Source organism: Notolepis coatsorum (genome assembly GCF_963971535.1).
Source record: "Notolepis coatsorum genome assembly, chromosome: 12".
In the NCBI taxonomy this organism is placed as follows: Eukaryota; Metazoa; Chordata; class Actinopteri; order Aulopiformes; family Paralepididae; genus Notolepis; species Notolepis coatsorum.
Genome location: NC_140176.1, coordinates 47767371 through 47782562, shown reverse-complemented (window position 1 = coordinate 47782562; position 15192 = coordinate 47767371). Strand labels below are relative to the sequence as shown.

General features: G+C 45.0%; 1 protein-coding gene across 1 annotated transcript in view; it reads right to left on the bottom strand.

The window, feature by feature from the left end:
- bdh1 (3-hydroxybutyrate dehydrogenase, type 1) overlaps positions 1 to 3735 on the bottom strand; it is a gene marked incomplete at its 5' end in the record, with an annotated part of 33222 nt that extends 29487 nt beyond the window's left edge. Inside the window, 2 exons of the mRNA XM_084326696.1 lie at positions 2515 to 2625; positions 3523 to 3735. Of these exons, the coding sequence (XP_084182822.1) occupies positions 2515 to 2625; positions 3523 to 3735 (324 nt within the window). The remainder of the gene's footprint in view (positions 1 to 2514; positions 2626 to 3522) is intronic.
- Between the last annotated feature and the right edge of the window lie 11457 nt (positions 3736 to 15192).

The window sequence follows — 15192 nt, the reverse complement described above, 5'->3', positions numbered from 1 at the left end:
TTTTCCTCTTCCGGCGACCACATCCCATGACCTGGGTGGGTTGTCGACGGATCCTCGTTCATGTCTGGGGGATGATGACGGGATGGATCTGAACATATGTAGTGGGGTCTCACGCCCTTGGGGTGGGCCACCAGGCGCGGTTCGTCCCGACGTCTGGGTGGCGCCTTCTTTTCATGTTAAGATCAACACGCATATCTGCCCTTCTCCTGGAGTAGGCATGTCGGCGTGGTTAGGGCACGGGACTGGTTCTGGTCACGCTGGTCCAGATCAGTTGAACCCGTTGTCCGCCGGGGATGCAGATCTGCTGTTCTGGTACCCTGAGGGACTTGGGCTTTTTTCAGGGGGAAAAATGCCAGGTCGGTCTGGGTGTCACAGGGTTAAGCGCTATGGAGACCCTGGTTGGGTATGTTTTTACTCAGCACTGTCGTCATGGCTTACAGCCATGCCATTCTGTACGCGCTCGATCTCGTCGGATCTCGGCCGCTACACAGGTTGGTCCTGGTTAGTACTTGGTTGGGAGACCGCCGGGGAATACCAGGTACGGTGTGCTTAGGGGCTGGTTCTCCATTGTTTTTCGCTCCTCTCTCACGCATGGCGAAGAGGGGCCTGTGGGGGTGGTTTTTTGACCTCCTCTGGTGACCCTGTGCTTCCCGTACCGCCAGGCCCGGTCCGAAGTGATGTTTGCGACCCGTAGGCCTGGGTTAACCCTTTTTGGAAACTGAAACACTTGTACTGCGGTATAGCCGGTGTATACCCGCAGGTGTGTTTTGGAGTTTTTTCTTGAGGGGTTATAGGAACAACCACCGCATTGGGTAACACCGAGGTGGTTGATTCCCTGGTGTGTTGGAGCAGTGTCGACTCCCGGGTTCACCGGTTGAGGGTGCCCCTGCACGTTCATGACGTCTGCCAATCGTGTCAGCCTTCTCTGCCTCGACCCCTCTGGGTGGGGGTTGTTAAATGGAGGCTTGGTCATGCAACACCGCCAGCTTACGCTCCTTCCGCCGGGGCGGCTGTGTTCAGCTGTCCCCTCTGGCGCCTGTCTCGTCCGCAGTCTCCAGGCTAGGGTTAACAGCCTGTTGCCTGGTTTTTCCCCGGTGCGCTGCCTGCTTCCGTTGGTTAACCTTTTTTGTGTGCTTACGGCCATGCTGACTGCCTATTCTGCAGGGTCAGTGTGCCAGGCGGTGTACTATTGGGGGGACGGGGCCCGCTCGGCTTACTGGCCTGGTTGGTTCCGCCTGGGAATACCAGGTGCAGTAACTGAGGGGCCTTTGTCCGAATACGCTGGCGATGTGGGGGGCGGGGCACTACGTGCCCACCTGGTGGGGTCTTGATGCTGGCATCATGGACTTCTCCGGGCCCCCATTCCAGGGAGTCCAGTCCTTTTGGTGGGTCTGGGTCTTCCTTCGTGCTCCGCTGCTACGGCCTTGCCACGGGGTTGGGTTTGCCCTTGACCCCGTGATTCTGGGGGCAGTAACGAGGTTGTTCCTCCGTTCGTTCCCGGGTGGCATGCGGGTTGTGCGTGTGTGTAGTCGTGGGTCAAGCCACGGTCTGCTCACCCTGTGCGTTGAGTTGCTTGAGTGCCTCTTCGCACGGTCGGGTCCGTCGCCCTCCCGTGACGTCCCTAATAGGGGGGCTACCCTCCATTAGGGGGGGTCGGGGGGGCTCGGCCCGCCCTGTTCTGATGGTTTTGGGGGGCTGTCAGCGGGGTGTATTTGTCAGCCAAGTGGCTCCGCTTGGCCTCCCTTGTGCAGAAGGCGATGCCAAGCTAAGCCACTAACGATACAGAACGTTAGGTTATGACTATAACCAAGTTCTGTTAGTTAGGGGCGATGCTTGGCATCGGACGCCGCTGCAGCCCTTGTCCTCACCTTGTGGTGAAAGCTTGGGAAGGAGGAGAGCAGGTGACCACACACCTGCTTATGAAGGTAAGCTGATGAGGGGTGTGGTCAGACTAATACTGGTATTAGAGGTACATTTGTGGTTTATTCAGTACGCGTGCACGTACGCGAGATAGTGCAGAAGGCGATGCCAAGCATCGCCCCTAACTAACAGAACTTGGTTATAGTCATAACCTAACGTTAAAGAACATGTTTATACTACAGTGACAGGAAGTTAACGAACATGTTGTGTGTCCTTAAGCAAGACACCTAACCCCTAAGTTGTAAAGCGCTTTGGATAAAAGTTCTATATGCAGTCCATGTATTATCTATTGAACTACACCCCCCATAATAATGAATGGGGGTGTAGTTCAGTAGAAAATTATTCCTACTGACAAAAAGGTCTGTAGTAACCGGGTCATGATTTCTGGAAAGAGACATTGCTCTCTTTCAAATATATCTTCCTGGTGCTTTCAGCGCCACAAACCAAGTGCCATTCAGCTCCATCTCTATGGCAGATATATCCAAAACTAGTTAAAACACACAGAAACGATCTGGATGAATAGATAGCACTCCAGCTGGAAGGGGGGAAATATGTTCTTTAGAATATTGGATGAACTACCCCTTTAAATCATACCTTAAGAAGACATGCAGCAAAGACTGTGAAGCCCATCTTGTGCAAATGTTTGGCCAGTGCATGACCAAAACCACTATCACACCCCGTTATGAATACTGCTTTACCCTTCACCTGAGAGAGAGAGAGAGAGAGAGAGAGAGAGAGAGAGAGAGAGAGAGAGAGAGAGAGAGAGAGAGAGAGAGAGAGAGTTTGATTGATTGATTGATTGAAAACTTTATTAACAGATTGCAGAATGGGTACAATACAGTACAGCTCAATACACACAATTGTTAAGGGGATGCAGACCAGAGAAAGACTTTCGTCTTGTTTACATCAGAGAGAGACCCACAACAAAAACAATAACGCCACAACAATTCATGTACAAATATTTTTTAACAGATGTCAACTTTATCTCAATTACAAACAATCTAGACAAACATTAATATGTAGGCCTAATTATAAACGTGTAGGGGAGTGCAGCGTGTATTATTGTAGTATGTTCTTCACAGAAAATAAACCAAGGCCAAAAAAATTTAATTGTATAATTTCACTTTTAGGAAATATTGACCAGAACATAACACACAGGTTAATACAGTAAGTCTATAAGTAGTTGATATTTTACTTACAGGTGTAGGGAAGAGTGGATAGGAATGATTTGTTAAACAAATTAAAATGCACTCACCGTTGCAAGCAATATATAGAAAACAATGCAGGCTGACTGTACTAGGCTTGCATCCCCTTAACAATTGTGTGTATTGAGCTGTACTGTATTGTACCCATTCTGCAATCTGTTAATAAAGTTTTCAATCAATCAATCAGCTTATTAATACGCTGCACTATGTGCATGTGTTATTATACAATATGTAGTTGTATGATAATCCTACATACAACTACGATTAGAACCTCCATTGTGTATGCCTAGTAGAAAATAAATAAGCAGGACATATGTACAGGTTCTAAACACTTGCTCGAGTCATATGTGACGTCTCTTCTGCACATGCAGATGGCAACAGCCAGTTCATATCGTACCTCAACCGATCCTCTGGGAATTCGAGGTGTCGCGACATACAGCACAAAAACTGCATACAGCAAAACTATGCACTCGGTTACACTAGTCTCTGGAAAACCGCAAGCTCTCGCTGCAACGTTCAGTAATGCAGGCAGTCCGAGCCCCAACAAAACGGTTAAAAACACTGAAAATGACACAAGAAGTGCAACTCTGAGCAAAGGGAGCGAGGCCATCTTGACGAATTGTACTTTTCTGTCCCAGCGCTCGACATCATCACGGGAACGCCCCCCGGTATCATTTACGCGTACTGGATATTACTGTGAGCATTTGGTACATTATGTTTGGGTTTTATGTCAATCAACAAAAAATAAACGTGGACATGTTTGTGGTATGGCCCAAAGTATTTTCGCAAGGGCCCCAAGTAGCCTACTGTACTACCGTCCTAACGAAAGTTGAGGCGAAGAACGTCCCGTTTATTTATTTTGTTTAGGCAGGAATCAGGATACAATTACATCCATGATATGGTTATAGCCAATGAGACATTAGGATGTAGGCTACATATACGACCACTGGGTGGCAGTGGTATCCCAACTTTCGCCATCAATAGGCCTTTGTCATTGCTGCAGTGTAGTCCGTGTTATTAGTTTGACCAAACTAAACTTAAAATCGAAGTGCCATCGCGTGATAAATCTGCACCGTCACCATCACTGATCAAAACAACTGCAAGTTATAAATATCTTATTTTGACATCACCATGGCCAGTATGACAGATCTCTTCTGCTGAACTTGTGATCTAACACTAACACGAACAAATGGGGCCCCACCAACAAAAATGAGAATAGGCCTCTAATTGATAACACTAGGCAAGAAAATGGTTTGAAAACAGTTTGTAAATGTCTTGAAGGTCTGTTGACCGAACACGTTGGTGCCTGAGTATTCCTTTCAATGTAAACAGATCTATATTCCGAATAACAGGTTAAGGAAGTTCAAAATAGCATATTTTCCATCTGATTGATTGATTGATTGATTGAAAACTTTATTAACAGATTGCAGAATGGGTACAGTACAGTACAGCACAGCTCAATACATACAATTGTTGAGGGGATGCAGACCAGAGAAAGACTTCGTCTTGTTTACATCAGGGTCCCCCATTTTCAATTCATAGTGACATTTATGACATACACAACTTACAGATAGACAGTACTGCTACATCTATACATTTATGACATACAGTACTGTTTGTGATACAAAAAGAGTCTAGAAAAGAGAGTATATGGTTGATTATTTGATTTTGGGCATTTTCATGTCCCTGGGATATATTTTAAAGAAAAAAAAATATTTCCAGATTCTTTATGCTATCATTGATTAGTATCATTAATTACTTACCTAGACTTAATTATTTTTTTTATCTACTTTTTCTCCCATTTTTCTATTTTTCTCCCATCTCAATTTCGTATTGTCCAATTCTACCCTCCCCTGTCTCGAACGCTGTTAGGCCATGCCTCCCACAGGCCGGCTGCAATGTGGACGAAGCCTTGCATCACGTGTCCCCTCCGGTACACGAGGAGGCAGCCGTCGCATCTTTTCACCTGTACAGCGCGATCTCTCAGCGGCGAGGGTCTGCGTGGGAGGGACACGCCGCCCCCGTTGCTTCCTGATTCTGTTGTGCAGGCGCACCAACCGACCAGTAGGAGTCGCTGTCCACAACGTCCGATCCCCACCCACCAGCTTTCCACCCTACACTGCCAATTGTGTTAGTATGAATGACCAGCCAAGCTGGTAGCAATGCCGAGAGCTGGGCTCGAACCCAGCATCTCCTGCATTAGTGGCGAGCGCCTTGCCCACTGCGCCACTTAGCCGCCCCTTACCTAGACTTAATTATTCAATTTGAAACATAAATTTTTTATCTTCTTTTTTTGTTTGTTTAATGTTGGAATTTTACCATTTTCACCTTGTCCCAATCCAGAGTTTTAACGTTTGGTCTTGTATTTCTCTAGAAAAAACTATTAAAAAACAATACTTTTAGGTATATATTACTATAACTACATTTGAATCAATGATTTTCTGCCAAATATTTAACTTAAGTACAATTTGTGACAAAAAAAATCAAAATAGGTTTGTCCCTTAATATCTGTGTCATTACCATCACGTTGAACAATTTGCAATACAATGAAGTTTTGGCCACGCCCCTTGCTTTGGTACCCATTACAACCTGTAGTGACAGTGGAGCACATGGCTGTCAGAGTGGAAGACTGACGTTTTGATCACCAGGAATGTAAGATATTTTCACATTTACTTACTCATACTACAGAATATGTTTATTATGTGTCATTACCAAACACACTATAATTTGATAATGCTTTTGAATCTTAGTCAAACTTCTTCATATTTGTACGGTACATTGAGTACATTGCTAGCTAGCTAAGAATTTAATATAAGCAAGTTTGATGTTATGCTAGCTGTTAGCTTAAAAGTAAAAAAATTTCATTACCATCACGGTCATTACCACCACACAATGTGTGGTGGTAATGACAAATATATCTGTTTATAGCTTCTTTTATTTTGATAACATTACTTGTATGTATATGTATGTATAATGTAAATATATGTTGTGTCTCATTTATAACTGATATTTATTGTTATTTATTTATTTCTTGGTTTTTGTATTTGTTTATGCTAGTGTCTTCACCATGGAACCCAAATCAACAGGTCAAAGGTCAAAATCATACAGAGACAGACTTAAAGATGATCCAGAACAATATCAAAGATACTTACAAAAAGAAAAAGAGCGGTATAAAAAGATAAAAGAGACGGGTAAGCTGCAATGCATATCTCAGCTGCCCAAATGCACACAAAGATATAAAAGTATAAAAACGACAAGACCACAAGAATCGCCACGATCAAAATCAAAACAACAAATGAAGTCAAAGAAATGTGATCTCAGGAAGACACTATTGTTCCACAATGTCAGAGCTGTGAGACACCGTAATTTCAAAGATTCTAAGGGGGAAAATTCTGAAAAAGTACAAGTTGGTGTATCTGGCTCAAAAGGAACTTGGATTCTCTGCAAAGATGATGCGGAAATACAGAAGAGGAACTGGACTTCAGAAGAAACATGCAAATGCATTGCCTCTCTCTAACAGAACAAAAGTCAAAGAGTTTCTGGAACGTGATGACAACTCACGGGCAACAACAGGAAAGAGAGACACATTGACGCGGAAGAAAGTGAAAATGCAAAAGCGCTTTCTGAATTAAACGTTGTACAGTCTTTGGCGGAAATTCAAGAATGAACATCCACAGCTCATGATTTCCTATAGTAAGTTATGCAAAACCTGCCCATTTTGGATAGTGAGGCCAACAGTCCGTGATAGGGACACATGCTTGTGTAAAACACATGCAAACACTCAACTGATGGCTGACAAACTGCTCCATCACAAAGTGCTAAAGACTAGCAACATTAAGTGTTTGATGGAGTCTTTATGTTGCCAGAACCCGACCAAATAGTGCATGTACAGGGAGTGTACCCACTGTCGAGCAAAATTGCTTGAAACCGGTACATTTGATCCTGGTGAACAGACACACTGGATGGAATGGAAAAGTAAAGCTGAGGAACGAGAAGAAAAAAAAGAGATGGAACAAGAATGAAGTTCACTGCTCATTTAACAGTGAAGGACCGTGTCTATGGTACCATTCAAGAATTGTTGGAAGACTTCACAACAATGCTGAAAGATACGTTTGGAAGACATGTCTTCAACATCCAACATCAGTATTCAGTGCTGAGACATCTGAAGCAAGATTGTGGAGAAGATGACATCATCCTTCATATAGATTTAGCAGAGAATTATCTTTGCAAATATGCCTCTAAAATTCAGGCAGTACATTTTGGAGACTCTCATAAACAAGTCTCCCTGCACACTGCAGTTGCCTACACAGTTAATGGGATCACCTCACTCTGCTCCATTTCATCTTCAATGCAACATGATCCTCCTGCCATATGGGCACACCTCAGCCCTTTGCTTAACTGCTTGAGAAAGGTTACTCCATCTGCACGTACCCTTCATGTTGTAAGTGATGGTCCAACAACCCAATACCATTCAAAGAAAAACTTCTTTCTTCTTTGCACTGTCCCCTTTGAACTTGGATTCAATAAGGTGACATGGAACTTCTTGGAGGCTGGACATGGGAAGGGGCCAGCAGATGGGGTTGGTGCAGCCATCAAACGCAGAGCTGATGACATTGTCTCCAAAGGAATGGATCTCCCAAATGGAAAGGTGGTCTATGAAACACTCTCAAAAGAGCAGTCCAAAGTCAAGATGTTCTACATCTCTGAGAATGAGATTGAAAACAATGACACCTTGCTACCAGAGAAACTGGAAACAGTACGGGGTACAATGAAAATACACCAGGTATTTAAGCTATTACATTTTATTATTTTAATAAATACATTTAAATAAATACATAAATAATTGAATTGTATTGGTATTATTTAGTATTACATCATGAATTAAATTATGATTGTCTTTTCTGTTCCAAGATATTCACTGACAAGCCAGGCAGCATCAAATGGAGGACCCTGAGCTGCTTCTGTTCAGCTCCAGGTGACTGTGAGTGCTACAGTATGACCCACAGACGGTGGACTTTAAAGCAACACCAGGTAACCTTGTGTTGTGGCTGATGGTTTGTTTAACACAGCAGGAGACGATATTTCCAATTGTAACAAGTAGGTAATTTATTTAAGAAAAGAAGTTCTTAACAGCAAGAGCTATGGGTCGAGCAGAGGATCACCACAGCTTGAACAAAAAACACTCTACTCTCAATCCCTCTGCCTGTCCCCTAAATCCCCTCTCAGTCCTGCCCCCCCATGACAGATATGATGACGTATCATATCATGTCAGATCTGACATGACGTACATTAAGATGATACGTAGATTTAACATCGGAGAGAGATAAGAACATTAAGAACATGAAGAGAGATAAACAAGATATGATGTCCACACACGATATGATGTAAAACATTTAAGAACATTGAAGAGAGAGTGAGATGTGTGTGTGTGTGTGTGTGTGTGTGTGTGTGTGTGTGTGTGTATGTGTGTGTGTGTCTGTGTGTGTGTGCGTCTGCGTACAGACGTATGTGTATTGTATGTGTGTATTGTGTCACAGGGAATGTGTGTGTGTGTGTGTGTGTCGGTGTGTATGTCTGTGCGACTGTGTGTGTCTGTGTGTGTGTGTGTGTGTGTCTGTGTGACTGTGTGTGTCTGTGTGTCTGTGTGTGTGTGCTGTGTCTGTGTGTGTGTGCTGTGTATGTGTGTGTCCGTGTGTCTGTGTGTGTGTGCTGTGTCTGTGTGTGTGTGCTGTGTATGTGTGTGTCCGTGTGTCTGTGTGTGTGTGCTGTGCCTGTGTCTGTGTGTGTGTGCTGTGTATGTATGAAAGAGAGAAAAGAACAAGATATGAAAGCGATACGATGTCCGAGATTACCAGCACACAACGTGCCGTACTGAAATGTCCCTCTGTCCAAGTTGTTTTAAGAACGTCAGCCAGACCGTCTTTCAGCACTGCTAGTTGACCTATATTAAACTAGTCCACCCCATACACATTTTCCCCAACATTCCCCCATTTGGGGCTATCCCTAGTCCCACCCAAATCATATAATTTTTCTCCCTTAATAACATAAATTCTGACTTTCAACATGCTTACAAACCAGGCTATTCAACATGCACAGCACTTACACAATTGGCTGATGATTGGCTAAGAAATATTGACTGTAAATTATTAGTTGGTACAGTACTGTTAGATTTTAGCGCAGCTTTTGATCTCATTGATCATGAACTGCTGCTTACAAAACTAGCTGATTATGGTTTCAAACACTCAGCTACTAACTGGATGAAAAGTTATTTATTCATGAGACAACAATGTGTCCTGTTTAATGGAACTTTATCAAGCTTTAAAACGCTACAATGTGGCATTCCTCAAGGAAGTTGCCTTGGACCATTATTATATTCAATATTTGTAAATGATATGCCACAAAGTTTAAGAAATGCAAGCAGTTCCATTTATGCAGATGACACTACAATATATGCTTCGGCAAGCAATGCCAAAGACCTCAGCAGTCTTCTTCAAAGCGAGTTAATGCAGATTTCTGAATGGGTCACGGTAAATAAGCTGAAACTAAATGCATCCAAAACAAAATGTCTAATTATTTGTTCAAAGCATGCTCAGAGAGAGAATCACAGATTAAATATTTCTTTGCAGGGTGCAGATATTGAGCAAGTTAAGGAGGCCAGATTGCTTGGAGTTATAATAGATGAAACACTCTCTTGGTCAACTCACATTAACAATATTGTAACAAAAATGAGCAGAAGTATTTCAATTATTAGACGGAATGCCTATTTTTTAACAGACACAGCTACCAAGCAAGTCATACAATCACTAGTTTTGTCACATCTGGACTACTGTCCAGCAATCTGGTCAAATGCATCCAAACAAGATTTAAATAAAATACAGCTTACTCAAAATAGAGCTGCAAGACTTGCATTGCATAGCTCAATTAGAAACAGTGTTGAGAAAATGCACAAGGAACTGTCATGGATGAGAGTCAATGAGAGACTAGTGTGTAGTCTTATTTTGTTTATGAGAAATATTTATACTTTGCATAAACCTGTGTGCCTCTTTTTGCAGCTGGTGCTTATTAGTGATGGTCATGGCTATGGCACTAGACAAGCCTTGAAGGGTCGGTTCGCCCTGCCGAGACCCAGAACTGAAGCCTTAAAGAAAACTGTAATGTACAGGGCAATGTCCTACTGGAATAGACTTCCACAATATTTGGTTTCAATTACCAGTAAGGTGGGATTCAAGAGGAGACTACGAGTGGCTGTAATGCAGAAAGAGGTTGATTTTGGTTAGGTCTAATCTGTGTCTAATGAATGGGTTCTTGTGTTGGGTTATGTGTTGTTTTGGAATGTGTTTGTCTAGTGGTTATGAGTATTAGAGTATGAGTGTATGGAATGTTGTGCTGTTTTTGAGCACATTTTAGTTTGCTCTGAGATGTCTTTGTTGTTTTATTGATATTTGTTGTTTTATTGATATTTGTTATTGTTGTCTTTGTTGTCTTTGTTGTTTTATTGATATTTGTTGTTTTATTGATATTTGTTTTTGTTCTATATTAGAAAATTTGGCATACATATTTGGTTGTATGTCTGATTTTAATTGGTTTAATGTTCTATAATTGTTTGTATATTTTATTGGTGTTTTATTGATATTTGTTTTGTTTTTATGTTGTTTATTGATTATTCTTGTTTAATTTTATATGTTTGGATCCAGACCCCAGGAAGAATAGTCGCTGCTGAGGCAGTGACTAATGGGGATCTGAAATAAAGAAATAAAGAAATAAAATATAACCAAGAAAATGTGAACGTCTAACTAAACGAGAAACCATATTTATATAATAAAAGTTTAAATGGCTGATCTAAACAAGAAACCTAGCCATATAATAAATTTTAAATGTCTAACTAAACAAGAAACCTTACTTCATTCACTGGACCCCTAACGGACCAACAAAGGCTGACTACCGTTCTCACAATAAACACAAAACCGCTCAAAACAAGAGTAATAATAAAACATAAAAAAAAAAAAAAAAAAAAAAAAAAATACCCCAATTTATAATCCTAACCTGACAGACAAATCCCCCCAACCTCCACCGCTTACCAAATGAGCCACAGTTCCGGCCGGAAACCGCGACTCTCATCAGGGAAAGGAGAAGTTGACCGTCAGAACATCCCTCCCAAAAAAAAATGACATTGTCTCTTCCATAACATTGAGTCCCAGTGTCCATCGCTCAGCCCCCCTTCCATGCCCACGCCATAGTCTCCTCACCGTATTGCCACAAGTCACATTTTGCCAATACAGCAACCACCACGCCACACCTCCAGTCCTCGTAGAAGCATGTCCCCATGCCTGGACGGGAGGCGCTGGTACCGACCTCACCACGTGTCCCCCCATCTTCGACGGGAGGTGCCCATCTTGCCCACTGCGTTAGCCCCCCCCATTTGTCCCTCCAGTCCCCAGAACCGATCCCCAGACCACTTCTTCTCAATGCTTCCTCAGGCTCAGAACCGACACTCTGCCGATGCCCCTTCCCATTCCGGTTTGACCAGGACCACGAGTAAAATAAACAAAAAATAATAAAAAAATAAAAAATAATGCAATGATTTTCAATGGTTGCAATCTCTATGCCGAAGGATCATTAGAAAATCAGACTAAAACTCCTAGTTAAAGGAATAAACCAACTAAACTGCACTCAGACCATCCCCCGTCACTCTTAAAGGAAAGAACCAACAAAAAGAAAATGTCCCTACCTCACCATACCCCTAATCCTCTATCCCCTCGTCTCCCTCTAAGGCAGCATAAAGCTGAGGACATGGCCCGATTTGTGGCTCAATCTCTTTCTGTCCCACCATCAGCATTTGGCTCGTTACGTGTGAAGTTACCAGCCTACCCAAGAGAGGCATACCACAACAGAAAAGGAGAACCAATATCAACCCTGCCACCCCAATGGATATCCCCGTCTGCATCACTATGCTTCCCCACTGTCCCAATCTTTCCAACACCCCACTCCCCCACCATTCTTCATTCCGGCCAGAATTCCCCCTCAACTCCTCCCTCAAATCCTTCAGCTTAGCCATGGCCTCGGAGAACTTTCCCCCTGGCCCCACATTCGTCGGAATGAATGTGCAGCAGTACTGTCCAAACATGGAACAGACTCCACCCTTCTCCGCCATTAACCAGTTCAGAGCCTGTCTATTCTGCCACGCCACCGTACTGGTCGCGTGCATCTGGTCCCCCATTGCATCCAACGCCTCCTCGGTGTAGTTGAGATACCGCTGCTGATTGTAAAACAAATAGTTGATCCACCCGGTGTTCTTATTGACCGATATCCATGGCAGAATAGACTCAAACCCTGCCGCAATCTCATTCTTAGCCATGAACTCGGCTGGAATGCCCCTTGGCTGTCCTATGCTGTCCAGATACACCCTTGGGTCTGCCTTGTAGCTACGCTTCGTTCGAGAGATAGGAGACTCAGAAGGTCCTTCCGTCACTGATAATGGTAGGACCACCATTGGCATGATCGCCTGAACCCGGGCACATCTACCTGACCAATCTAAAGGAAGTGTATTCCTCAACCTCCTACCGCCGCAGAGCCAGTATTGGTCCGCCAGTGCCATATCCTGGACATGAAAAGGGCAAGCTACAGGCCGTGGGTTGGTATCCACTCCCTTTAACACGACCCCGTGTCCACACTTTCCTTCTTTCGTGCAGTTAGTCGTGATGCTCCAAATAGTAGTGCACCGCCCCTCTGCCACCTCCCCTACATCCCGGGTCCCCTCCTTTTGCAAGCACTCGAAATCCTTGGTCAGCCATAGTTTGACACCTCTGGGTATTGGCAACCCCGTCGCTACCCCCTGCACACGTACATCCAATTTCCTACAACGTTCCCGCATAGTGACATCCTTGAAATCCGTGACGTTTCCTGCCGCCTTAAAACGACTAGAGCCGAGAAACCCCAAACACTCTGCCTCGCACCAAGGGCGACTATTATGGGGCCCCTCCCATGCCTCTGCGTCCCTGTCACACTGAGCCCAACTGAACTTCGTGCCCTTCACCAGCAGCCTATCCGGACGTGCCTTGGAGCAGACATAACAATCCTCTATCTGATTCTGCGCGCTCGTGTACTGGACCCACTTAAACCACTCATTCCCTAAAGCCGCCCTATACATCGGGTCAGCCTCCGGGTCTTCCTCGTCATAGTCATAGTCGCCCCCATCTTGTTCCCCGGAAGGAAGCAAACCCCTCAACCTGGCCCAGAGTGAGCCCACTGAGTCCCTCAACGTTCCGGCTGTCCTCTGGAACATATCCTGTCCCCCCACCTCTTCCGACTCAGTGTCCTTGACCTCCCTTTTTCCCCTCACCCCTGTCCCCTGTGATTGGTTCGGGACAGGCTCAACTCTCCTATCTACCCCCACAACCCGATCCTCGTTAGTATAATGGTAAGTATCCCCGCCTGTAACGGGGGAATGGTCAAAATCAAAAACATGCCCTTGCGGTCCTACGGGAAACACCCCTTTTGGTTGTAGTCTTATCTTCTCCCCCCCTTCCTCGATGGAGGGAAGAGGGGGCGCCTGATTCTGAGCCTGGTCATGAAAGCCTGCTGGTACTTGAGCCTGAGCGGGACCCCGTGGGACTCCTACCCACTCAAACCCGTCATCCTCAAGGACGGGTCGACCGTGACGGTTCTTAATGACGTCGTTGTGCCCGGCCGACCGTCCGCACACTGCTGCCAACATCTGCGGGAGCATCAGCAGGCACTGCACCTTCCAGTTGCCGTCTCGGACCCTCCATGTCGGGTTCTGCATAACTGCGATCGATTGTATCCCCCAAGAGATCGCCGCTGGCCTTTATGCAGTGATTGAAGTGGAACCAGGTCGCTGATCCTTTGACTTGGACTGCCGTTCCAGTCGATCGGATCACCTCGTACGGGCCCTCTCTCCGGGGTGATGACCACTTTCTCTTGTGGACCTTTACGAAGACCAAGTCCCCAGGGATCAGTCTCGGTTTGGTGGCTTCCTTCTCCGCCTCCTTCACCCCCTTTCTCTCCTTTCTCTGCTCCTGTCGAAACACAGCTTCATGTATTTTAGTCACTCGCTGAAGATATTTTTTCAGATCTTGCTCAAAAATATCTAATGCCGGGCCCCTAGCCAGGTGTCTAAATGGCGGTGCTGGCATGCTGCGGCCTGTAAGCATTTCATGCGGTGTTAGCTGTGTTTGGCGGTTTACGCTGCTTCTAATAGCCATCAGAGCAAGTGGCAAAGCATCAATCCAGTTAAGCTTAGTTTGCATACAGATTTTCAACAGTTTGTTTTTAATGACCAGATTGGCCCTTTCCACCTTCCCCTGCGACCCGGGACTATAGACACAGGAAAGGCGCTGTCTTATACCTAATTTCTGCATCAGCCCTTTAACCACCTTGTCGATGAACTCGCGGCCATTATCGCTTTGTAATATCGTGGGAATTCCAAATCTCGGAATGACCTCGCGACACAGGAACTTGATCACTGTGTCCGCGTTCTTGTGTTTAGATGGAATGGCCTCAATCCAGCGACTAAAGCAGTCCTCTACTACCAGGAGGTATCGTTTGCCCTGCACTGGCGTTATCATGTCTGTATAGTCCATAATCAGATGTCTGAATGGTCCCTCAGGGAGGGGTGTGTAAGCCGCCACTGTCGGTACTCCTTTGCGCACATTGCCCTGTAAGCATGTTAAACACCTGGCTAGTGTAACGTCAATTTGTGCCTGAAGCTTTGGGGACCAAAATCCCATTTTCGTGATTCGTTTCAGGGTCTCTGCTCTTCCACAGTGATCAACACCATGAGCCTCAGGTATCACTAAGGACAGAAGATCGATGGAGGCGACTATCAAACCGTTATGACTCCTCCACAGACCATCTGCCCCCCTTACAGCCCCCCTCTCCGTCCACGACTGTTTCTCGGCCTGCGTGGCTGAGTCCTGAAGATCACTCAAATTATCCTCAGTTACCTCAGTCGTCAGTTCGGCCGCAAACATCAGAACAGCCGTGGACGGCACCGCAGCCGCCGCCTTCGCGGCCTCGTCCGCCGCGTTGTTTCCCGTCGTCACAAAGG